At 38.4% G+C, this 24851-nt stretch overlaps 3 protein-coding genes across 7 annotated transcripts; 1 reads left to right on the forward strand and 2 right to left on the reverse strand.

The window, feature by feature from the left end:
• Positions 1 to 5754: 5754 nt before the first annotated feature.
• Positions 5755 to 6234, forward strand: LOC148294186 (uncharacterized). The gene has a single exon (XM_088253302.1). The coding sequence runs from the start codon at positions 5755 to 5757 to the stop codon at positions 6232 to 6234; it is 480 nt and encodes a 159-aa protein (XP_088109428.1).
• A 10467-nt stretch (positions 6235 to 16701) lies between these two features.
• LOC110769600 (AP-1 complex subunit sigma-2-like) lies at positions 16702 to 18769 on the reverse strand. 2 transcript variants are annotated; one of them, XM_088253410.1, is made up of 7 exons: positions 18718 to 18769; positions 18293 to 18379; positions 17839 to 17930; positions 17589 to 17697; positions 17438 to 17473; positions 17270 to 17356; positions 16702 to 17072 (listed from the first exon to the last, which is right to left on the reverse strand). In XM_088253410.1, the coding sequence occupies exons 3-7, from the start codon at positions 17925 to 17927 to the stop codon at positions 17001 to 17003; spliced, it is 393 nt and encodes a 130-aa protein (XP_088109536.1). In that variant the 5' UTR covers positions 17928 to 17930; positions 18293 to 18379; positions 18718 to 18769; the 3' UTR covers positions 16702 to 17000. The 2 variants fall into 2 exon arrangements, with proteins under 2 accessions (XP_088109536.1, XP_088109535.1); XM_088253409.1 differs by having other exon boundaries at positions 17839 to 18379; positions 18718 to 18768.
• LOC110769599 (Serine/Threonine-kinase, putative (Protein of unknown function, DUF547)) lies at positions 18718 to 24565 on the reverse strand. 4 transcript variants are annotated; one of them, XM_021973615.2, is made up of 13 exons: positions 23719 to 24088; positions 23531 to 23583; positions 23279 to 23406; positions 23124 to 23184; positions 22552 to 22656; positions 22011 to 22286; positions 21478 to 21854; positions 21174 to 21273; positions 20792 to 20845; positions 20614 to 20700; positions 20021 to 20149; positions 19628 to 19899; positions 18718 to 18816 (listed from the first exon to the last, which is right to left on the reverse strand). In XM_021973615.2, the coding sequence occupies exons 3-13, from the start codon at positions 23347 to 23349 to the stop codon at positions 18792 to 18794; spliced, it is 1557 nt and encodes a 518-aa protein (XP_021829307.1). In that variant the 5' UTR covers positions 23350 to 23406; positions 23531 to 23583; positions 23719 to 24088; the 3' UTR covers positions 18718 to 18791. The 4 variants fall into 4 exon arrangements, with proteins under 4 accessions (XP_021829307.1, XP_021829305.1, XP_021829304.1 ...); XM_021973613.2 differs by lacking the exons at positions 18718 to 18816; positions 23719 to 24088 and adding an exon at positions 24179 to 24565 and having other exon boundaries at positions 19399 to 19899; XM_021973612.2 differs by lacking the exons at positions 18718 to 18816; positions 23719 to 24088 and adding an exon at positions 24175 to 24565 and having other exon boundaries at positions 19399 to 19899.
• Between the last annotated feature and the right edge of the window lie 286 nt (positions 24566 to 24851).

Below are 24851 nucleotides of genomic sequence, written 5' to 3' on the forward strand. Positions count from 1 at the left end.
TCAAAACCGTCGTCTATTTACATATAATAGACGACGGTTTTTTAAAGAACTTTCGTCTATTTGATGTAAAAACGACGGTTTTTGTTAAAGAACTATGTTTTATTATATCCAAAGACGTCGGTTTTGTTAAAAAGCCATCATCTATTAAATGTGAAGACGACGATTTCTTGAAATATTGTCGTCTATTAACTCTAAGACAACGATTTTTTAGTAAAACCGTCGTTGATTGTATATAAAAAAGACGTTATGGTGTTAAAAGAGGACATTGATAATATATACAGATGACGGTTTTTCCAATAAAACCATCATTTTATTATCTTTAGTTTTTTGAAGAGTCAATAGTTATTACATAGTCAACCAATCTTTATTCTATTACATACATACTTCCTACCTATAATTAGAAATAACGGAGCTCACAAATTCTACTAATTTGATTTTAACTTCATCAATTTGTTCTTGGGTTGACTTAGCTCTGCCTTCTTGCACATTTTCCAAGTTGTTGGTGTCGGAAAAGGAAAGACCTGCACGAAAGAGACCCCAATACTCTTAAACATAAACTTGTTTAGCAGTAACCTAACCTTAGCAAAAAGATCTATGCAGCTCTAGAATGACAGCAGAACACAATTGGCATAATTGGCAAAGTACCTGTTCTTGTGGTGGCACCATAACAAACGAAAAATCAGAGATTCAAAAAATTAACAATGAAATTCCAAAATAATTAAAGTAAACAACAAAAACAAAAAGTATTTTGGACCTGATGATGTTGTCGGTCCAAAAACAAACGGATCTAGTGAGGGATGGGTATGTTTTGCCTCATCTTCTTCGTCAGCTTCTTCTTGATTACGAAGGCCTTGTGGGACGGCTGTGCATATTTATAAAAAACCCAAATGAGAAACTCACTTAAATCCCACGAAATTAGCACAATACATGAACAAACATATATATATATATATATATATATATATATATATATATATATATATATATATATACCGATTTCCATAAGTCTTTCTAGATCGAGTCGCTGAGTTTGATGAGCGAGTTGAGTGCCTGAGAGCAAGATCTTCTTTGAAGAAAGTGAAGGTCGAGATCTTTCAAATCAAACCTTTCAATCAGCTTTGATTCTCAAATACAAAACCTCCCTCTACATCTTATGGATTTGCGAAGACCTCAATCTCTCAACTCCTTCATTGATGATTTTGTAGAGAGTTTCATGAGGGTTTCAAGGAGGGAGAGATAAGGTTTTCAGAGACAGGGGAAAATCTGAAAATTTGTCGAGCGCGAATTCACTTAAGTAGCCTTTTTTTAGCGTGTTTTAAAAGACGATGCTTGTTAATGAGAGATAAGGTTTTCAAAGACGGGTGAAAATTTGAAAATTTATCGAGCGCGAATTCACTTAAGCGGCCATTTTTTAGCGTGTTTTAAAAGACGACGCTTTTAAAAAAAAAATCGTCATCTTAGCATATAATAGACGACCCTTTTTTTAAAAAACCATCATCTTTACTTCACAATAGACGACCCTTTTTCTTTAAAAAGCGTCATCTTTACTTCATAATAGACGACCCTTTTTAAAAAAAACCGTCATCTTTACTTCACAATAGACGACCCTTTTTTTATTTATACTTTCATTAAATACAACATAAGATTTCGTGGTATCCACTAGTGTAAATATTTTAAATTGAAGATCAAATTGAGTCATTGTATTCATATAAGGTCAAGGAGTGTAGCTGTAAAAAATCATCAAAATCGGAGTTAAAATAACCGTTAAATCTTGATTTTTTGTTTATAACCGTCGAAATGTTTTGTCCTGTTACTTGATCTCTGATTTTTTTTTTTTTCCGATTTTTGGCGTATATGATCTCGATGTGTAAACAAACAAGTTTCACTGTTGGATCGTTGAAATTAGTTTCGTAGAATGCGTATGCCATCAAAACAACATATTCACTAACAATTAAGAGTTTATTTATACTTTTATTAAATATAACATAAGATTTTGTGGTATCCACTAGTGTAAATATTTTAAATTGACGATCGAATTGGTTCATTGTATTCATATAGGGTCAAGGAGTGTAACTGTAAAAAATCATCAAAATCAGAGTTGAAATAACCGTTAAATCGTGATTTTTCGTTTATAACCGTCGAAAAGTTTTGTCCTATTACTTAATCTCTGAATGTTTATTTTTTCCGATTTTTGGCGTATATGATCTCGAAGTGTAAACAAACAAATTTGACGGTTGGATCGTTGAAACTAGTTTCGTAGAATGCGTATGCCATCAAAACAATATATTCACTAACAATTAAGAGTTTATTTATACTTTTATTAAATATAACATAAGATTTTGTGGTATCCACTAGTGTAAAATATTTTAAATTGACGATCGAATGCAATCATTGTATTCATATAGGGTCAAGGAGTGTAGCTATAAAAAATCATCAAAATCAGAGTTGAAATAACCGTTAAATCGTGATTTTTCGTTTATAATCGTCGAAAAGTTTTGCCCTATTACTTAATATCTGAATGTTTATTTTTTCCGATTTTTGGCGTATATGATCTCGAAGTGTAAACAAACAAATTTGACTGTTGGATCGTTGAAACTAGTTTCGTAGAATGCGTATGCCATCAAAACAATATATTCACTAACAATTAAGAGTTTATTTATACTTTTATTAAATATAACATAAGATTTTGTGGTATCCACTAGTGTAAATATTTTAAATTGACGATCGAATGCAGTCATTGTATTCATATAGGGTCAAGGAGTGTACCTATAAAAAATCATCAAAATCAGAGTTGAAATAACCGTTAAATCTTGATTTTTCGTTTATAACCGTCGAAATGTTTTGTTCCGTTACTTGATCTCTGATTTATTTTTTTTTCCGATTTTTGGCGTATATGATCTCGATGTGTAAACAAACAAGTTTGATGGTTGGATCGTTGAAACTAGTTTCGTAGAATGCGTATGCCATCAAAATAATATATTCACTAACAATTAAGTGTTTATTTATACTTTCATTAAATATAACATAATATTTTGTGGTATCCACTAGTGTTAATATTTTAAATTGACGATCGAATGCAGTCATTGTATTCATATAGAGTCAAGGAGTGTAGCTGTAAAAAATCATCAAAATCAGAGTTGAAATAACCGTTAAATCTTATTTTTTAAAAACCGTCATCTTTACTTCACAATAGACGACCCTTTTTAAAAACAAACCGTCATCTTTACATATAATAGACGACTCTTTTTAAAAAAAACCGTCATCTTTACTTCATAATAGACGACCCTTTTTTAAAAAAACCGTCATCTTTACTTCATAATAGACGACCCTTTTTAAAATAAACCGTCATCTTTACTTCATAATAGACGACCCTTTTTTTAAAAAAATCGTCATCTTTACTTCATAATAGACGACCCTTTTCATATAAAAAGGGTCGTCTTTACTTAATAATAGACGAGCTTTTTTATAAAAAAAACTGTCGTCTTTATTTATAATAGACGACCCTTTTTATAAAAAAACCGTCGTCTTTACTTAATAATAGACGACCCTTTTTATAAAAAAACCGTCATCTTTACATATAATAGACGACAGTTCTTTCAAAACAACCATGTCTTTACCAAAAAAAGGACACTTGATTTTTAAAAGATGACGCTTGTCATACCTGCTGTCGTTGTTTTTTGGTCAGATTTTAACTCTGAAGAAAAGCTTTTTAATAAGACGACGCTTTTTTATTTGTGTGCGTCGTTATAAAAAAATTCTCAACAGTATCTCCATTTTTTAGTTGTTTAAGTCACTTATCCACGACGGTTTTTTGTTACCGTCGTCTTTTTAAAAACAACGACGGTTTTTTGTTTTACCGTCGTCTTTTTATGTTCGTCTTTTGCCCTTTTTGTAGTAGTGATATTATCAAAAATGGAACATCCACTAAATAGGTAAGTTGAAATCCTCCCATATTTGAGTACAGTACTTTTCAATCCTCCTTTGGGAAAGAATCGGACTTAGGCATCGGAGAGTGGTTGGTGGCCCCATCACCACCTCTTCAATGATCCCTGCTTGTCTCCTTTTTCAGGGGATTAGAGTCAAGGACGCCAGCACCTCGCTACACCAAGCGCAAGGAAAAGACGATTTACGGAAGTGTGCTCTTTAGAGCCTAGAAGAACGCCATTGAGGAAGGATTGACTAAAGGGTTTACATGCACTCTGATTGGTGGTGCGAAAACTAAGCATCAACGTACTTGATTTGCCCTTGCCTACACGTCACTGCACTTCTTCCTCGATCACCTCTGCTAGTTGTTCTACATCAATATGCCTATCAAGATCCTTACTTTTTGAATATTCGGGTGCTCCATCCGATAAGAAAATTTGAAACTGAAGGTTATTTGGTTGGTTTATGAATGATATAGTATTGAAGCAAAAATAAATTTGCCAAGAGTTCTCAAGTGGGAGGAGTTTATCTTATTTTTAGATTACAACTCTCGAAGATCCGCTCTCATGGCCTTAGGCTTCTAATTAATGTGGAAAGCCAAGATGATCGAGAGATGGGCACCATGGTGGTGTGGCAGGTGGCACAACAACGGTAATGTAGGCAGTGGTGGGATACACTATGTGGTGGTGACTTTTTGTTAAATTAAACATTACTGATTTTTATAATTTCTCTATTAAATGAAGAGTGCTGCTAAACAAACCCTAAAATTGACTGAGTACACCCTATGTTCTAAGTACACCTTAATATTTAAATTTAAATGTAAAATTAACTAAGTATACCCTATTTAACTACCAAAAATACTCATGATACACCCTAATACACTCTATCACACAACACCAAACCCATTCAAGAGCTGACTGCCGAATACTATCAGACCACCAAACCCACCTTGTTGCCGATGGATTAAAGTGGAAGCCCCAAGTATTTCAAACGCCAACTCCCCAGTCCAATACCCAACGAAATGGCTAAATCAACCACTTTACTTTCTTGAGTATTCATCCCTGCAATTGAAGACTAGGCCTTGTTAATATCCAGCCCCGATTACAAACAGATTGTTTCCTAATTTTCTTCTTGATTATTTTCCTCTTTATTTTATTTTATTTTATTTTTATTTTATGGCATATCTAGTTAAAAAGTATTTGATTCATACATTTTGGACTAGAAAAAGGAATCGATTAACATACATGTCGTGCTTATAAAAAAAATTCCACATCTATAACGCTTTTGCCCACTTCTATGAATATAAGTACTATAATAACCATTGCTCTCCATATTTCCTTTGTAAAAGATGTCGTACTCATCAACTTCCTGGAAATAATTTTATATTGTTCAAAATGACAGGTTATATATGGGATAACAAGTATTTAAACTCAAAATAGACAACTATTATGTTTAGGTTTTTGGAAATAGGGTTTTTCGCTTAGGATTGAATATGGTGAGTAAGGTGTACTTATTAAAATTACATTTGTTTCACAATTCAATCTATTCTTTTTGGTCATTTTATATTAGGGTAAATTAGTAATTCAATAAATAATTTGTCAGTAGGGTGTACTCAGTTAATTTTAGGGTTCGTTTAGCAACACTCTAAATGAAATACCTAACCGGCCTTTTCTCTCCCTACGGGTAGGTGAGAGCTCTACACCCCTACGGCTTTGTTAGGGTTTTCCCCTAGAGTTTATTCTAGGTTTTACATCTCAAATTAATTTCTCTTTCTTTGTTCTTTTGAGAAGATTCACTAAGCGATCCTCTTCTGTATTTTGGGGAGACGAGATGGAGGAAGTCATTACTTCTTTTGACAAAGTTCTCCTCCTCACTAAAGAAGAAACTAATGTTGTGCCAATAGGAGAAGCAGATGAAGATGACGACCATGAAAGGTTGAAAACTGCTTTGGTGGGCAAGGTGCTAACAACCGAGCTTTTCAATTGTGAAGCTTTTAAACAGACTATGATGAAGATTTGGAACACTTCTAGGGAAGTCAGAGCGAAAGATTTAGGGGAGAACCTCTTTTTGTTCATCTTTGCAACGGAGTTAGACCGTAACCGAGTACTTCGCAACGGTCCGTGGAATTTTGATAAAGCCTTGGTGCTTCTGGAAGAGCCGAATGGTAATATTGCGCCATCAAGGATGCTTTTGAAGTTTGCTGAGTTTTGGGTCCAGATTCATAATGTTCCATTGCTCGGCATGACGGTGCAAACAGGGAGACAAATTGGAAACTGTATGGGTGAATGCATAGACGTGACTCAAGGATAGGAGGGAGAATGTATGGGTCGGTTTCTACGGGTGCGTGTCAAGATGGATATAACCAAACCACTCAAACGGGGGACAAAGATATCACTTCCATAAGGACAACAAGAGTGGGTTGATTTTCGTTATGAGCGGCTACCGGATTTCTATTACAATTGCGGGCGAATGGGACATATTATGGGTGCTTGTACATTTGTGGATGATGTGGTCAAAAGTGCAAAAGATAAACCTTATGGTTCATTCTTAAGGGTGATTCACGATTCTGCGAAACCTTGGTCAACAAGCCCCAAGAGGCCAAGTAATTGGGGCAAAGGTCCACTTCAAAAAGACGCACAGAGTGGAGGTTCAATCAAGGATGGAGGAGCAGGTCAGAAAGAAATTGAAACGCCACGTCCAAGGGGAGAATCCCTTAACTTAATGACAAATGAACATGATCTTTCTTCCGGAAAGGGAGCCAAGATGACAAGGCCTTTTCCTGCAAAGGCGAGCAGGCACAAAGAAGAGGAGGAATTGCAGCGGCGTAAAAGATTGGAGGCTTGGGAGGCCACCCAAGAAGGTGGACGACGGAGTGACGGCAGACATCATGGTGGGGATACGCCACTTAGCCCACAAAACACTAGGGCTGACGTGGCAATTGATTCAATAGCCAAGTGCAATAAAGTGAAGGGGAAGGAAAAGGTTGGCAGCAGTTACAATGATTTAGGGGATAATTTTATTACACCCATTATGGCTGGAGCAAAAGCAAAAGATATCAACGTTTCTCCTCATGATGAACATAATAAACAGCTCCCCAAATTAACGCCTATTATCAATTTGACTGCGGCACGTTTCAAAGAATCATTGGGAGGACAATTAGGGGAAGACATTCAAGGAATAGTAAATGCGGGGGAAACAGTTTCGGTGGTAGAGGAAGTGGGGCCTGGGCAGCCTTTGGACTTCTCTAACGGTGGAGGAAAAATTACTAACAAAGGCATCAACTACAAGGCAGACCCAACTTTTTTCCAAAATCCTAAAGTGGTAAGCAATGAACCACACAATGGAGGGCATGAGCTGTCAATGAATATGGATATTATTCCTCTCAAAACTTTAGTGCGAGGAGGAAAATGGAAAAAGAAAGCAAGGGGTACTGAGCCTGGAGTTACTACGGAAAAAATCAATGTGGTGCTAGGGACCAAGCGTAAAACAAGCGAGGATGAGATGGAAACAGCGAGGGGAAGCAAGAAAGGAAGAATTGATGGTTCAGAAAACATGACGACAGTCAATAACATGGTGGGACCAGTGGAGCTGGCCCACCATGAGCAATGATTATTTTAAGTTGGAATGTTCGAGGGCTTGGGAACCCTAGAACATTCCGTGCCCTCAAACTCCTTTTGAGGGAGAAGTTCCCTGACGTGGTTTTTCTCATGGAAACCCGTATGACAGAGACACAAATGGAAAAGGTGAAATATCGGCTTGGGATGAATATGGCTTTTGTAGTGAAACGTGTAGGGATGGGTGGAGGCCTAATGATGCTGTGCAAACATGGATGGAGTATGAATTTACTATCATCTTCAATAGGGCACATCGATGTTATTGTTCATTCGCCAAATGGGGATGCTTTCCATGTCACAGGTTTTTATGGTCATCCTGAAGTCCACAATAGAAAACATTCTTGGGAGTTGCTACGAAGACTGCACCACGGAGTTGATGGACCGTGGTTGGTATTGGGTGATTTTAATGAAGTCTTATCAGCAGAAGAACAACAAGGTTGCAGGGAGAGACCAATTGGACAAATGACACAATTCAAAAATGTCATACGTGACTGCTCTCTAATTTCTCTTCCTTTTAAGGGCTACCCCTTCACGTGGGCAGGGAGAAGAACTGTAAGTATCATGACAGAGGTTCGTTTGGATAGAGGTTTGGCTAATGCAGATCTACTTAATCGATTTCCTAATTTGCTGATTCAACATCTAGACACTGTGGGATCTGATCACAAACCTATCCTTCTTAATGTATCCACTACACTGACTCAGCAACAAGGAAGGAGGAACACGCGCAGATTCCAGTTTGAACAAATGTGGGTCCAAGAGGCTAGTTGTGAAGAGGTGGTTAAGGAGGCATGGAAGGATACAAGGGGGTCATGCAGTAATGTTACGGTTAGTGTTGCTCACTGTGCTGATTCTTTGACCTCATGGAATCGCCAACACTTTGGTAATATTCAAAAGAAATTGCGAATTGCCCATGCTGAATTGCGCAAATTACAGAATGGGAAGTTTGAACAAGTGTGGGTGTCTCGCAGACGAGAAGTCAAGAGAAAAATAAATGACTTATTGGAGGTAGAGGAGACAATGTGGCAACAACGTTCTCGAGTCACTTGGCTTAAAAAAGGCGACCGAAATACTAGATTTTTCCATGAGAAGGCTAAATCTAGGGGGCGAAATAATACCATTTGGGTGCTCTTCAATGAAAGTAATGTGTGGCAGTCAGATAGTGATAATATTGGGTCCATGTTTTGCAGCTATTTTAATGGTCTCTTCACTCAGACAGGTGGTCAAGATATGGAACAGGTTTTGGCAGCTATAACTCCTTGTGTTACAACGAATATGAACGAAATCCTTCTACGTCCTTTTAATCGTTTGGAGTTGGAGCAAGCCCTTGGTCAGATGTATCCAACCAAGTCTCCTGGAATTGATGGGATGCCTGCCTTATTTTACCAACGCTATTGGCATATAGTGGGTGATTCAGTCAGTGATGCATGCCTACGCATTCTAAATGGGGAAGGTAGTGTGCGAGATTTTAATCAAACCTTAATTGCGTTGATCCCGAAAATAGCCCAACCTACTCGAGTCACTGATTTTCGGCCCATAAGTTTGTGTACAGTCCTTTACAAGATGATTGCTAAGTCTTTTGCTAATCGATTGAAGATGGTCTTAATAGAGGTAATTTCTGAGTCACAGAGTGCTTTTGTTCCAGGAAGACATATTATTGATAATGTCATGTCCGCTTTTGAGGTGGTTCATCATATGAAAGGGCCACGAAGTGGGAGCGGTGTTAAAATGGCTCTAAAATTGGATATGGCGAAAGCTTATGACAGAGTGGAATGGTGTTTTGTGGAGGCAATGATGAAACGTTTAGGGTTTGCGGAGAGTTGGGTAACTCGTATCATGGATTGTATTACTACAGTCTCCTTCTCGGTCCTGTGGCAAGGCAATCCTCTTGGACATATCACCCCGCATCGAGGTATTAGACAAGGATGCCCTTTATCCCCATATCTTTTTTTAATTTGTGCAGAGGGATTTACAGGTCTCATTCAACAAGCTGTGCAATTGGGACATATCAGAGGAGTGAAAGTGGCGGCTGAAGCCCCACCAGTGTCTCATCTTTTCTTTGTCGATGACTCCCTGATTTTCCTAGAGGCCAAAAGGGAAGTGTTTGAAATTGTCAAAGGAATTTTTGCTACCTATGAAAAAGCTTTGGGCCAGAAGATAAATCTTGACAAATCTGCGGTGTCTTTTAGCTCAAATGTAACAGTGGAAATTATTGATGCAGCAAAGAATATACTGCAAGTGCCTGTTGTGGCTTGCCACGAGCGATTTCTTGGGCTGCCAACTGTGGTGGGGAGGAATCAGCGTTCTCTATTTCTAACAGTCCAGGAGCGAGTCAAGCGGAAGGTTCAAGGTTGGAAGGAAATTTTTTTATCTAATGCTGGTAAGGAAATTCTAATTAAGTCTGTGGCTCAAGCGGTCCCTACTTATTCCATGAGCTGCTTCAGAATGCCTAAGTCTGTTGTCAAAGAGCTTCATTCCATATTTGCAAAGTTTTGGTAGGGAAAGAGTAATGGGGAGCATGGAATTCACTGGAGAAGGTGGGAATTTTTATGTCGCTCAAAGAAGTTGGGCGGATTGGGCTTTCGAAACATTGAAGATTTTAACCAAGCTCTCCTAGCTAAACAGGTTTGGAGGGTCTTTATAAATCCGAATTCTTTGACAGCGCGCATCTTCAGGGCTCGTTATTTTCCTGGCGGCACTGTTTTGGATGCGGATGTCGGGGTGTATCCTGTTAGGTTTTTGGCTCGTCAAATATGTCCTAGTTGGTTTAGGATTGCTTTAGGGAAATTAGAGGTATTCTTGTCCTAGAGGGATTAGGAAAGAATTTCAGTTTTCCTTATTCAATTCAGGTTTGGATTTCTAGAAGCCTATTTGGTTTTGGATAAGTGTAATTTCCTAATCCACTTAGGAATAGGAATTCAATCAGCCTTAGGACATGTAAGCCAACTCTATATCTATAAATAGGATGTGGCAAGGCTTATTTTTTAGTGAGAGGAAAAATAGCCAGAGACAGCCAAGAGTTTTGAGATTAGTTCTAGGGTTTGCAAAAGTTCTGTAATCTCTATTATTAATCAAAGGAGCGGTGATTTCTCTACCTAGAGAAATCACAACTGGACGTAGGCAAAAGTTCTGCCGAACCAGTATAATTCTTGTGTGTCTAAGTTTCCTAATATTTGCTAGTTTAGTCTATTGCCGTTGGTTACATTAAAGAACAAGATCCAGCAGCAAGTTATTTAACAATTGGTATCAAGAGCCAGGTTCAAGGGGTTCTACGATGTCTAAAGGGAAGATGAATGCGGATCTAGGACCCGTGTTAAAACCTTTTGACGGCAAGGATGACTTCACGGATTGGCAAAGGATGATGAAGAACGTACTGATACAGCAAGATTTGGATGATGCACTCAACGGTGAGAAGCCGACAAGCATGACAGACGCAGCATGGACTAAGGTTCTCAAGAAGGCCAAGAGTTCCATCGAGATCCATCTCACAAGATCAGTTCGGTCACACATCACTGAAAAGATGACTGCCCATGAAGCATGGACAAAGTTGGAGAATGTTTATATGGGCAAAACCGTGTCCAATAAACTTTTTCTAAAGGATGAACTATTCGAACTTCGACTGGAAGAAGGAGGTGATATTGAAGATCACGTATGCAGGTTCCAGAATTGCATAACTAATCTTCAAAAGGTCGAAGAAACTTACAAAGATGATGATATGGCTATCATCTTGCTGAGGTCTCTACCTTCGTCTTTCAAGCACTTTCGAACAACTCTAATGTTTGGAAAAGAGTCCCTCAAGCTTGAAGACGTAATTCAAGCTTTTCAGTCATATGCTAAACTAGATGATATAACTGAAAGTTCTCAAGGCCTTTATGCCAAAGGCACAGAGAGGGGGCGGGAAAAAACCAAGGAAGAGAAAACAAGCAACAGAGGTAGGTCAAAATCCAAGACGAAAAAGGAAAAGAAGGAAGGTTGCTTCGTATGTGGTTCAGCCGATCATTGGAAGAGGAACTGCAAGATTTGGAAAGAGAAGAAAGCCAAGATGGAAGGAAGCTCAGGTTCAGCTAGTGCAGTCACCGAGCATGAGAGTGACGGAGAGCTTCTTTCAGTAACATCAGGCTCCAAGGCTTTCACAAATTGGATTTTGGATACTGGATGCACTTTTCATATGTGTACTGTAAGAGAATGGTTCGATACTTACAAAGAAGTCAGCAGTGGGGAAGTTTTAATGGGGGATGATTCTGCATGTCCTGTAAAAGGAATCGGCACTGTTCGAATCAGAATGTTTGATGGGATGATATGAGCTTTGGGGAACATTAGGTATGTCCCTAGACTAAGAAAGAATTTGATTTCCTTGGGTACTTTAGATGAGGCGGGCTATGGGTACGAGTCTAAAAAGGGAAGACTCAGGGTAACCAAAGGATCACTGGTGGTAATGCGGGGTGACCTACAACCCAATAAGCTATATAAGTTAATTGGGACCACTATAGTCGGGGGAGCAGCTGTTTCTGTAAATCAAGGTATAGAAGACAAGACTGAACTCTGGCATCATAGGCTCGGGCACATAAGCCAGAAAGGGTTGCAGGAATTACACAAGCAAGGCCTGTTGGAAGGCGTGTCATCTTGCAAACTGGACTTTTGTGAATATTGTGTTCTTGGAAAGCAAAGGAAGGTATCATTCGCGAGTAGCAGTGCAAATAACCGAAGCAAGGAGCAACTCAGCTATATTCACTCAGATGTTTGGGGCCCTGCACCAACCAAATCAAATGGTGGAGCCAGGTATTTTGTTACTTTCATGGATGATTTTTCTAGGAAGGTTTGGGTTTATTTCATGAAGCAGAAATCCGAGGTTTTTGCAAAGTTCAAGGAATGGAAAACAGAAACCGAGAATCAAACTGGAAGAAAAATCAAGTACCTGAGAAGTGACAATGGAGGTGAATATACAAGTAATGAGTTTACCGATTACTGCAAGCAAGAAGGCATCATAAGGCACTTCACAGTAAAGAAGAATCCCCAACAAAATGGAGCTGCTGAGAGGATGAACCGAACTCTCATGGAGAGAGAGAGGAGCATGCGATTTCATGCAGGATTGCCTGATAGTTTTTGGGCAGAGTCTGTTAATCATGCAAGTTATTTGATTAACAGATCACCATCTACAGTTCTCGGTTTTAAGAGTGCAAAAGAGGTATGGTCTGAGAAGCCGATGGACTATTCCAAGCTTAGGGTGTTCGGCTGTAGTGCTTACGCACATATTCCAAGTGATGAAATATCCAAGCTCAAACCAAAGTCTACGCATTGTCATGTCCGCTTTTGAGGTGGTTCATCATATGAAAGGGCCACGAAGTGGGAGCGGTGTTAAAATGGCTCTAAAATTGGATATGGCGAAAGCTTATGACAGAGTGGAATGGTGTTTTGTGGAGGCAATGATGAAACGTTTAGGGTTTGCGGAGAGTTGGGTAACTCGTATCATGGATTGTATTACTACGGTCTCCTTCTCGGTCCTATGGCAAGGCAATCCTCTTGGACATATCACCCTGCATCGAGGTATTAGACAAGGATGCCCTTTATCCCCATATCTTTTTTTAATTTGTGCAGAGGGATTTACAGGTCTCATTCAACGAGCTGTGCAATTGGGACATATCAGAGGAGTGAAAGTGGCGGCTGAAGCCCCACCAGTGTCTCATCTTTTCTTTGTCGATGACTCCCTGATTTTCCTAGAGGCCAAAAGGGAAGTGTTTGAAATTGTCAAAGGAATTTTTGCTACCTATGAAAAAGCTTTGGGCCAGAAGATAAATCTTGACAAATCTGCGGTGTCTTTTAGCTCAAATGTAACAGCGGAAATTATTGATGCAGCAAAGAATATACTGTAAGTGCCTGTTGTGGCTTGCCACGAGCGATTTCTTGGGCTGCCAACGGTGGTGGGGAGGAATCGGCATTCTCTATTTCTAACAGTCCAGGAGCGAGTCAAGCGGAAGGTTCAAGGTTGGAAGGAAATTTTTTTATCTAATGCTGGTAAGGAAATTCTAATTAAGTCTGTGGCTCAAGCGGTCCCTACTTATTCCATGAGCTGCTTCAGAATGCCTAAGTCTGTTGTCAAAGAGCTACATTCCATATTTGCAAAGTTTTGGTGGGGAAAGAGTAATGGGGAGCATGGAATTCACTGGAGAAGGTGGGAATTTTTATGTCGCTCAAAGAAGTTGGGCGGATTGGGCTTTCGAAACATTGAAGATTTTAACCAAGCTCTCCTAGCTAAACAGGTTTGGAGGGTCTTTATAAATCCGAATTCTTTGACAGCGCGCATCTTCAGGGCTCGTTATTTTCCTAGCGGCACTGTTTTGGATGCGGATGTCGGGGTGTATCCTTCTTTTGTATGGAGATCCTTGTTGTGGGGCAGAGAATTATTAATGGCAGGACTGCGTTGGCGCGTTGGTAATGGATTGCAAATTTCTATTAATGAGGACAAATGGGTGCCACTACCTCATCTCTTTAGAATCACCACTCCTCCACGATTGCCCCTAAACACCCGAGTTTGTGACTTCATCAATGATTCAGGACATTGGGATCGCGAGCTGGTTAATGCTAGTTTCTGGAAACATGAAGCAGATGCAGTGCTCAGTATACCAATGGGATATGTATTACAAAATGAGGACAGGCTGGTCTGGCATTATGAGAAAAAAGGTTGCTACACAGTACGAAGTGGATATTGGCTTGCTTGTGCAATTCGAGATCGCGGAGATGGAGAGGTGGGGGCATCTAGCAGCAACTTTGAGAACATTTGGTTGAGGTTATGGCGGCTGCAAGTGGCTAATAAAGTCAAAGTATTTTTATGGAGATGTATGCTTGAGATTTTACCATGTCGAGCAAATCTTTCTGTGAAGAGAGTAGTATCTAACCCTATTTGCTTTCGATGTCACCAAGCATCGGAAACAGTTTTACATGCTTTATGGGACTGTCCTGCAGCCCGTGAGGTATGGCAATTTTCAGCTCTTCAAGATTCATGTACCTCGAAATATCATGGTTGCTTTCTCAATTTATTCCGCTATATCTTGACTGTATTGACTGATAAGGAACTTAGGCATTTTGGGTATATTTGTTGGAATGTGTGGAATGGAAGAAATGATCAATTGTTTCAAGGCCGTAAGCCCAATGCTTTCCAAAGTTACCAACACATGCAGGAGATGGCAGAAGAATTCTATTGTGCGAATTGTACGTATGCATGCGCGACTCAAGGAGGAAGTAACTTGGTGGTGAATTGGGAGAGGCCTCCTGCTCAGTTTTTTAAAATTAATGTGGACAGGGCTTTAAAGACAAATGATAGTGTTAGAGGGCTGGGAGTTGTTTAGAGGGCTGGGAGTTGTTATTAGAGATGATCGTGGAGAGTTGATTGCAGCAGCAGTCAAACCAGTGTGTGGCTTGTTTACGCCCAATGCTACTGAATTATTCGCAATCAGATTGGGTCTACAACTTGCTAAGGACTTGGGGTTGCAACATATATACTTGGAGTCAGATGCACAAGCAGCAATACAGATGGCTTTCCAATGTGATGCAGATTTGGGCTACGAAGGAGTTTTAGTAAATGAAATTCAGGTTTTGGCTAATTCATATTTCATAGTTGTGTTGGTCAGTTTCGACCTCGTACTTGTAATCGTGCGGCTCATAGCCTCGCACGTTTTGCACTTTCTATTTCGGACCTTATAGTTTGGATGGAAGATGGACCTCAATGGTTGTCTCCCATTCTCACTAATGATGTTATGCTTATCTCTTAATGCAATGTTATGATCTGTTTCTCAAAAATGAAATACCTAACCACATGTACACCATTTTATTAACTTAGTATTAGTGACATGGTGTATGCCACATAATTGATTGGTCAAATAACTTTTGAGTGAAGTGATTTTTTGGAGAAATTATAATATCTAAAATTGTTGAAGCGCTCTCTCTATATATAATTATGTTATAAGAGGACATTTAGATGTAAGAAAAATGAGAACATCCTCACTGTGAATGATGGAAACCCTGGGAATGATGTTTACATTAGCCTCACTTAAAAATTAGGGCTTTGCACAAATAGGCCCATTCTAACTTGGCATATTATACAAAAACCTTTATAGAGCCTATTTGGAGAGAAAAACCCAAAAGTAACCACTTGTCAATTTTTTAATGAGTTTTTGTATAATATGTCAAGTTAGAATGGGCCTATTTGTGCAAAGCCCTAATTTTTTTTTTTGGAGAGAGAAAATGGTATTGCATTCAACCCAAAAAGAATATTACATGGTAAGAACAAGCATGTTAACAATGGCCTCGTTAAAACTTTCCCAGGTAGAACCACAAGGGACAAAATAGTTCTTTGCATAGAAAAGGGGATGCTCCGCAGACATAGGATTAGAACCAAAAAGGACAGCATTCCAATCATTCCACAATAGCCACAGCATAGTAACAAAAAAAGGTTGCTGAGCGGTTGGGATTAAATCCCATGCCCCCAACAACGAAGTAGCAGCGTCGTCCAAAGTCAAACCAAGAAAAACGGTCGGCAGTTCCGAAGACTCCCATACGGGACGAATAGCTGGGCAATCTCGTAGGGCATGAATTGCTGTTTCACAGCCAGTGGAGCAACAAAAACAAGTCGTGTCCATGGCGATCTTACGGTGAAAAATGACAGCTTTTGTCGGATGCCATTTTGAGCGAAACGCTAAAGAAAGTGTTGTATTTTCGTCGGCACTTTCATTTTCCAAAGATGCTTCCATAATTTTTGTGACGGAGAAGATCCAGTACCAGTGTCAGTGTGACTGAGAGCAAAATTCTAATATTCTAAGGCATCCCAGTATCCACTCTTCACAGTATATCGCACATGTGCGGTAAAGTGCCAAATTCTACGATCGACGTTATCACAGACCAAAGGTATAGACAAGATAGTCTCCACTTCCATGAAAGTAAATAAACTATAAACCTTGGAAACATCCCACTGCCCACTTGCCGAAATCAGGGTGCTAACCTTAGTATCCATAGGGACGCTTGGAGCAGTTTGAACCTTGAATATGCGACGGTAGGGAATCTAAACATCACCATAAATTTGTACCAGCCGACCGTCACCAATCCGCCATGCTAAAGTGAACTTATTTATATAAAAAATGCTATAAAAATTATTCTATGTACATATGTGCAGAAGTGCCAAAAAGAAATTGTTTAATTAAAGATATGGATGCAAAGTTGTGCCCCTTTATTCTCGTTACTATACAGTAATCAAGTGTATAAGAGAACATGAAGCAGCACGTGTAGTAAGTACAAAGCACGGTGTGGGTTATATACTCTGTCTCCAGCGTTGGAGCTCTAATATAAAAGCAACATTTGGATCTGTCAAACGGTAATTGCCGAAGGAAGGTTGGGGCAGGCAGTTCCGAATTTCTAATCAATTAATGTAGAACTCATAGCAATATTTGTGCATTTCATATGAATCAATCTCCTCTCCTACATGCGGACTTGTGCGATCAAAGTGCCTATTGAACTCGCCTCCTCTTTAGCAACCTCCACAAATCGATCCTGTTATATATGAAACCCGAGTCATCAATATACAAACACACACATATTACGAACATTTGGACGTTATTACTGTGCGAACACCATGTATTTTCCATTATTCTTCCCTACTTTCCATTATATTTATAATGGCGTCCGCACGGTAACAACGTCCAAACATCCGCAGTAATATGAGAAAATTGGAATGTTATAGTATATACATGGGTAGCTATCATCCGCCCGACTGTTCTCTTGCTTGACTCTTGAAGCTCGCCAGCAAGCAGAAGCTCATCCAATATATAGTAAGCCTGCAAATATACCAACCTCCATTAAAGTTGGAAAATACATAAGCCAATGAACGGGGATATAAAGAAGGATAAAAGGAATACCTTATGAAAGTTAAAAATCAAGTCCAGCTCACAAACCTATTTAAGAAGAAGAATTAAGCATGGCATAGTTAAATCAATTGAATTCATCCCAAGATCACTAATAGTAAAAAAATCTTTTATTTGTTGCAAGAGCAAAGTTAATAAAGCTCACGCTGCCGAAATAGCGATCCAGTATCTCAACATAATGGTGAATTATTTCAAGGGTTTCCAGTTCGTTATCGTTCTGGTCAACACACATGCAGAAATAGAGGCTGGCATATCTGAGCATGATAATCCGTAGGAAAAAAACAAAACAATTATGAATCTTCAAGAACAATATTACAGTGTACAACTTTGATTTTCAAAATTAATTAAGGACTAATTAAATGTGTGAGTAGCTAGGAAAAACAGTAATCTTGTACCTTTTATACACAACTTTAAGCCCCCTCCACTCCACAAAGTTGCACAACTTGGGGCCCCGATTGAGTATTATGCCACTCAGTTCCCGCATTACCTTTTTCTCACAAAGTTTGCGTAAGCAATGCATTATATATAAGCAGCAACATTTCCACACCAAGATAAATACAAAATCTATGCCAACACTGTCACACGATATGTAGGATTGACGATACAATGACCTGTTTAAGAATCTTATAGCCAATTTTACCACCTACAAGTACTTTTAACTTTGTGTTTTTAAGGCTGCGTCGTTTTAAATCGACGTCTGGTCGACTGCCGTGGTTTAGACAATCATTTCCCATCCAGAAGTATTTCTAGTTAGCTGAAAACGCCTAGAAAAGAATTGCCCACTTGCAAACTAAGAAAAAGTCTATCTAATTTCATAAGGAGACATCGTTGGAAGTAAGTGACTGGTACCTTAGATCGTTCCTTCTGGGAATAGGGTGAAAACCATTTGGTCAGCCTCACTTTTCCTTGTCGACTAACAAGAATGACAAAATGAATCTGGAACAATTCAAAAAGCGGATCGAAGCTGTTAAACTACTATATCAATATGGATTAATTCAAGAACTAATTAAAGCAAATGCTTTTGACAAATTAATAATATTATAGAGGGATTAATTGGTTAAAGAAATCATGCGTAGCGTAGCAATGAAAATGTTTGAGATCCAGTAAACAGAAATGAACAGACGTAATTACCATTGCTAATGAAGAAGCAAGCGTATTCTTTCTTTTGATGCTCTTGTTTTGTGTAAATAATCTTAATTAGCAAGTTTAATTATATATATACATATATTTATTATTTATATTCTACATGAGATGTTATGTTAGACTAGACTCACTCAGGGTCAGGGTAAACGTAACTAACGGAGGGGGGCCGTTGTGCTACAAATTTGGATTCAAAGAGTCGGCCGATTCAACGGAGTGCACAGAGAAGAATGCTGCAACCATATATTGGATATTAGTATTACACAGGCTGGCCAACTCCAACATTTATAATTATGTAACTTTTTTGCTTTTTGGAAAATACTAGGGATACCACATTTATAATAGAGGTGAGACCCATTGTATTGATAGGTTCCACCTTTATTAGAGAGTTGGTTTATAAGGTTGTCTAATAATGTCGTCTCCCTAGCATCACCCTTTCTTTTTTTTCTTTTTTTAATACAAAGGATATTTGGGGCAGAAGAATCAAACCTAGGACCTCGGATACATAAGTAAATGTTTTTAACCACTTAAGCTACAAGCCCCTTGCTATAACTTTATCAACACTTTTATAAGTTTACTTTGTACCAGACCAAAAAAGGAAAAGAAAAGAAAGAAACTTTGTCCATAGACGAGTCTGAAAAACTATTTTCAACCATGATTCACCAGCGAATGCCAGTCAACAGCAGCAACCACAACCCTCTCCTCTCCAGTCCACAACAATCTCTGGAAGGATGGAGAGGTTCTTTCGGTCCTTGGAAATGGTCGGTTATTGGTTTTGGCTGCATGATTCTGCCCAAAATCCAAAAGGCTATCCATAACCGCAAAGCATTCTTAGAAAACTTTATTTAGAACAAAGTGATTCAATTTAAGTGGATGGTGAAGAATATTCTGTACTTAATTTCCTCAATCCAACTCTGTACAGATTAACATTTGCCCTTTATTTGTGGCTCCTATCAGAAACAAACACTTCCTTGCTCCTCTCTAACCATACTGGGGAATTATAAAGTTAATTTTACGTTGGCTAATTCCTCATGGATTACATACCGAAAGGTTGAACTTTGAGGTAGCCATTGTATGTACTTGTCAAGCTTTCCTGCCATGCAGCTTCTGATAGCTTTCTTTTGAATGTCTGAGAGACAATCATTTATTTCCTCCAAGAGCCCTAGCATACCCAGTGACATGTCTTTTGCAAAGTAGTAAAGAATTTTTGGGAGGAAAAGCTTTGTCTCCTTGTACATATAGACATTAGCTTGAATGAATTCTTTTTTAGCAAGTTTCAGGTCCTGAAATATGCTCTTCGCTCTGTATGCTCGAACCTGCATCCAGTAAAGCAGCACAACTTCAGACAAAGCTAGAAACAGATGCATAGAAAAGGCCACAACTATTTCTAGGCATAAATGTCACTGAAAAATAGTTTCAACAGGAGAAAACTGATACCGCCGGGTCAGAGTACGCCCCTGAACATAGAGCAAAATGGACTAGTGGCTCAGGGTATTCTAACGCGTATGCATGTCTGATGCTCCCTGTCTTCAACTTCCTTCCTGAATGGAACAACGTTTGTAGCCACTGCATTTACATAGTATGAAGAAAGGCATTATAAAGTGAAATTGTTCCCAGCATGGCCGATGAAATTGTGAAATGCTGGATAGGCATCCAATTTAGCTTCAAATGATGGTTACTCGACATATTGTAATTGAAAGCTCCTTGAGGATAATGACATGCTATTCAGTTATCCGTAAGGATACCAAAAGGCACCTCCAAAATGAGGATGCTCAAACACTCAGTAAGGATATTAATAGGCAGGTAATTTTAGAGTTTCTTGGCCCTTTGTTCACAGTGGTGTTGCAGAAGAGTGTGCACTAATTCTAGCTCAGAGGCCTAATTTTTTCAAGATCATGGAATCACCAAAACTTGTTCAGTACTACTCAACTGCAGTCATAAAATCTCATGATTGGCTTACGGGATGTGTTGAGATTCATAAAGCACGCAGACCATATGAGGTAAGTAGGGTTTCAGAGAACAGTGCATACCGGTGCTGAGTGGTGTGCTCGAATTCCTAATATGGAGCTCTGTATGATATACGCATTTATGCAATGTCCACCTATATTGTATGCTGCCTGAAAGTGGGATTTAAAGGACACAAGTGTGTTTACTGGTGAGTCCCATATATCATTTTAATCACAGTATACTATAGGATGGGACTTTTACCTTTAAAATTGAAGTACTTTTCACACGGCTGTGAGTTCCATATGCCAGGTATGCCTGCAAAGAAATGTCATAAGCCTCACCAGACATGCATTTACACCTATGAAGAATATCTTCTTGCAGTTTTTATCATTATGTAATATTCTTTGAATAGTTAAGCAAATACCATGACTTTCTTGACATTTCACATATACCTATCTCTTAGAAAAGTAATTATTGTGTTACTAGAATATCCCCTTTTTTCGATAACCATATGCCTATAGAACAAGTCAACTTCAGAGTAAAAGTTTTCAATATGAAGTTATGAACTAAAGTTTTATTGTACAGAGAAAGATATAATGGAAAGAAAAAAAAGGGTTTATAGTTTGAACATCTGGAGCCATACATGCATCACCAAGGCATTGTGAATGTTAATCCAGAACACAAGCTTCTCCTCACGCTTCATCTTTAGGACATCAACCTTCTCTAGACTTCTCACCAATGACCTATAAAGCATTGAAGCATGTCACATTTGAAAGAATCACAAATATAAAGAAGTTTTGAAATCACAACCACAAAATATATTTTTTCCCTTTTCTTTTTACTTATTTTCTAATGATCAAACCAACAAAAATTTTAAGGTTATACCAACCTAATTTTACCATAAGGAAAAAAAATATAAATTTCATATTGAGGTACATGCGCACAACCTGAAATTTTGCAGCATCATAGCAGCATAATTGAAGCTGTCATCGTCTAAACATATCTTCAAAACTTCTATCATTGTGGCATAGGGTCCACTGTTTTCTTTCAACCCTTGATGATGCATTGTAGCATCCTCATTGCAATGTGGACTCCAACTATCACAAGGATTCTTAGAAGAAAATATACTTGAGGAGGACAAGGAGGAAGCAGGCGACGCTGACGGGCATGTGTGGGTTTGGGGATTGGCAAGTTTGCAGTATATAGAAGAGATGCATCTTACAATATCTTCAGAAAGTCTATCTGGAGTATTAAGGGTACTATCATTGCAAGTCTCACCAAGATGATCAGCTAGGCTGCGATGACGAGAATTAATTTTCCGGTCCTGCAAATTCATAAACTTCAATTATAAACAAATGATAGCTAGGGAGAAAATAAATAGGCACAATAATGTAAAATCCCCTTTAGCCCCTCAAAAAAGAAATTTAAATGTGTATGAACCAATTAATATCTAAATCTAATCGATTGTCAGGCAATTTACCCAGTTAGATGGGGCTTTTATGCTAGTGGCACTATTCCGATTATCTGAGCTGACCCGGCGATGTGCAGGGGAAGTTTGATCATGATGGACCAATCCACCTCTGTGCATTTGCAGCTCCAATTTGGAGTGTCCTGTCTTAAATTGTAAACGGCTTTCTGGGGTACTCGGCAAGGCACATCCTTGAAAAGCTGTTCTATATAGTGAAAGAAGATGACGTTCTACATGCATAATTTCAAGCTCAAGCATGTCAATCTCCTCCTTCAGCTCCGTGGAAGACTGTTTCAGAGCCGAAACGCCAAAATACAAATCAAAACAAACAAACAAACTAATGCCGAATGTAAAAATTAAAGCAACCTAACAACATTTGTTAGAATATGAATGCATTATATTTGAAACAAAAGGAAAACTAAAAAGGTGTCAGGAATGACTTGGGAATGGTAGTTGGAGTAAAAAATCACTGCAGATAGAAACTAGTAAACTGCTCTACTGAAATTCACTACAGCCAACAGAGGCGTGTACAAAAAAAAAAAAAAAAACAAACCTTCGGTGTTGAAGCAAAAGAGTTGATGATAGTACAACCCAGTGCCTCCTCGGAGTCACAACAAGGGGAAGCCTTGTTAGGTAAATTCCTATCCAACTGTACAATCTGTGTCAAAAGATACATAGAAAATGTGTCAGTATTGCTCCAGAGGCCAAGATCAACCATGAATGCCTACTCTTTCTTTTCCCCGTTTATTTTTGGTTATGGTCATTCTTTAGTGATATAGCCTATTTTCAAGCCTTTGATATCCTAAACATGGTGTGCTGAATCAATTGAATTCAATAAATAATATAAAGTAAGAAATCTTGGACTCGTGTAGCAATTTTACTATTTTCTCCAGTTTGGGAGCTTTTATCTTGTACATAAGTGCTCTAGCTAGTGCTTTGACTAGAATCCATGAAATGAACCTATGTCTTAAAATCCAAATTTCTCAAACCAACTAAATTGAGGAGGGGAACTGAGTTGGAACCCATTCTCCCAAATTGAAGCAAACTTATGATTAATCAATGTTAATAGAAAGAATCGCAAGCATCAGATGAATCAGGGAAATAGCAAGTAAGAGAACTACTTACAGGGTTGAAGTAGGAGAAAAGTGTAGGTGACATGTTAACTAGAACCCCATTGTCAGGTCCGCTGCAATTTCACCAAACCAAACCAGCATTAATTAATTAATTCCAGAACAGAAAAGACTCAATCAAACCCGTAAAATCCTGCAATTTTGTTTTACCTTAAATGGGAGCCCAATGGTGGAGGAGGAGGACAAGTAGAAGAGGAAGAGCTGCAATTCACAGCCAGCATCTTCTGTCTCCGTCTGTTACAGAGTATGAAAAGAAACAAGTCTTTCTGATTAAGAATCTGAGAGAGAGAGAGAGAGAGAGAGTAGTTAGCATAAAAAAGGCAACAAATTTAGAAGAAAGAGAGGGCAAAATTGGAGAATGAATTGGAAAGTGGAGCAGCATTAATCAATTAAATAAATTACCTGGTCTCCTGGTGAAGTGGTGCTGGACACTTGAAACCCAAGTAAGAAAGGACCTGTATTTCCAGAAATATATATAATTAAACTTGGGCTCTTGCGTATAACATCATCATTTCTTTTTCTTCGTATCTTATAGAAGAAGAAAAAATGAAAATGAAAATGAAGAAGACGAAGATGAAGAAGAAACGAACAAGTAGTCAACAAGCTGACATTGCACGAGATTGAGTAGCCTAAAGATAAACAAGTAGACAACAAAACCTTCCACTCCACGGACTAAATAAAAAATAAAAAATTAGATGATCCACCACACCAGAAGATATGGCGGGTAGTGGGATCTATGAGCAGAAGGGAAGGGAAGGGAAGGGAAGAGAAGAGAAGAGAATTAAATTAGTAAAGAATGAATGAGATTGTGGGACCGGCCGGGACGACAACCCAAGGAGACGGGTTGAACAGGGCAATACAAAACAACAATAATGATGAACATTGAATATCATGATGATTCCTTTTCTTGGTGACATATGAATAATAACAATGAATCATGAGCAAAGCAACGATAATTTATTTATTTATTTATTTACTTATCTCTTCAGAGGTATGATTATATAACTAATTATTATTTGTAAATAAATATAAAAGAAAAAGAATACCGACACACTGGAGAAAGATATCCCTTGTTTTGCTCCAGTCATTGACCACATGTCATGTTCACACAAGTTTTTCAAGACACAGAGTAGACAGTTAAAATTGCTAATTAGGTGGCGGAAGAGGAGAGCGGTGGTAAACAAAAACAGTTATGGCGCTGAAGAGGAGTAGGTGTTCTGGTTCCGCCAAATCTCCGCAGACCCCCAGAACCGCAGACCAAACAAACTAAACAATATTCATTCCAGTGAAGTGAACCAACTACTTATGCTATACTAGTATATGATAATTAACAACTCAACTGCTTATAATATAATCATAATCATAATCTCATCTACCAGCACCATCCAATGTTAAATCACACTATTATTATTATTATTATTATAGTCTAATATAAATATTTACGGCCCCCACTTTTTAAATTCTAATAATAATGTCTCTGCATTGGACCGTCTTTTCTAATAATAATAAAGCTAGCTACCTAGCTACAAAGTCCATCAAGTATTTTTCTTTGGTAAGCAAAGTACACGAAGCATTTACAGCTGTTTCTCATATCAACATTAAATGCACGTGGACCTTTTTGATAGCATCAATTCTTTCCCGCAGTTAAGGCAAAATTGTACGAAAAGAATCAAACGCAACTTTAGATAAAGACGTTTCCAATTAACCACCTTGACTTGAAACT

Source organism: Prunus avium, chromosome 5 (assembly GCF_965620075.1).
Source record: "Prunus avium chromosome 5, drPruAviu1.hap1.1, whole genome shotgun sequence".
In the NCBI taxonomy this organism is placed as follows: domain Eukaryota; kingdom Viridiplantae; phylum Streptophyta; class Magnoliopsida; order Rosales; family Rosaceae; genus Prunus; species Prunus avium.

Excerpts from the sequence above, each read along its gene's own strand:
- LOC148294186 (XM_088253302.1), top strand. The coding sequence starts at position 5,755 with ATGGAGGAAGTCATTACTTCTTTTGACAAAGTTCTCCTCCTCACTAAA.
- LOC110769600 (XM_088253409.1), bottom strand. The coding sequence starts at position 17,963 with ATGCATTGCTTACGCAAACTTTGTGAGAAAAAGGTAATGCGGGAACTG. Across the intron at positions 17,698-17,838 it reads CTTAAAGTTGTGTATAAAAG|ATATGCCAGCCTCTATTTCT; the intron begins GTACAAGATTAC and ends TATCATGCTCAG. Across the intron at positions 17,073-17,269 it reads GGCGGATGATAGCTACCCAT|GATCGATTTGTGGAGGTTGC; the intron begins GTATATACTATA and ends CATATATAACAG.
- LOC110769599 (XM_021973613.2), bottom strand. The coding sequence starts at position 23,349 with ATGCTGGCTGTGAATTGCAGCTCTTCCTCTTCTACTTGTCCTCCTCCT. Across the intron at positions 21,855-22,010 it reads TAAAAGCCCCATCTAACTGG|GACCGGAAAATTAATTCTCG; the intron begins GTAAATTGCCTG and ends ATGAATTTGCAG. Across the intron at positions 20,150-20,613 it reads GAGCACACCACTCAGCACCG|TGGCTACAAACGTTGTTCCA; the intron begins GTATGCACTGTT and ends ATGTAAATGCAG.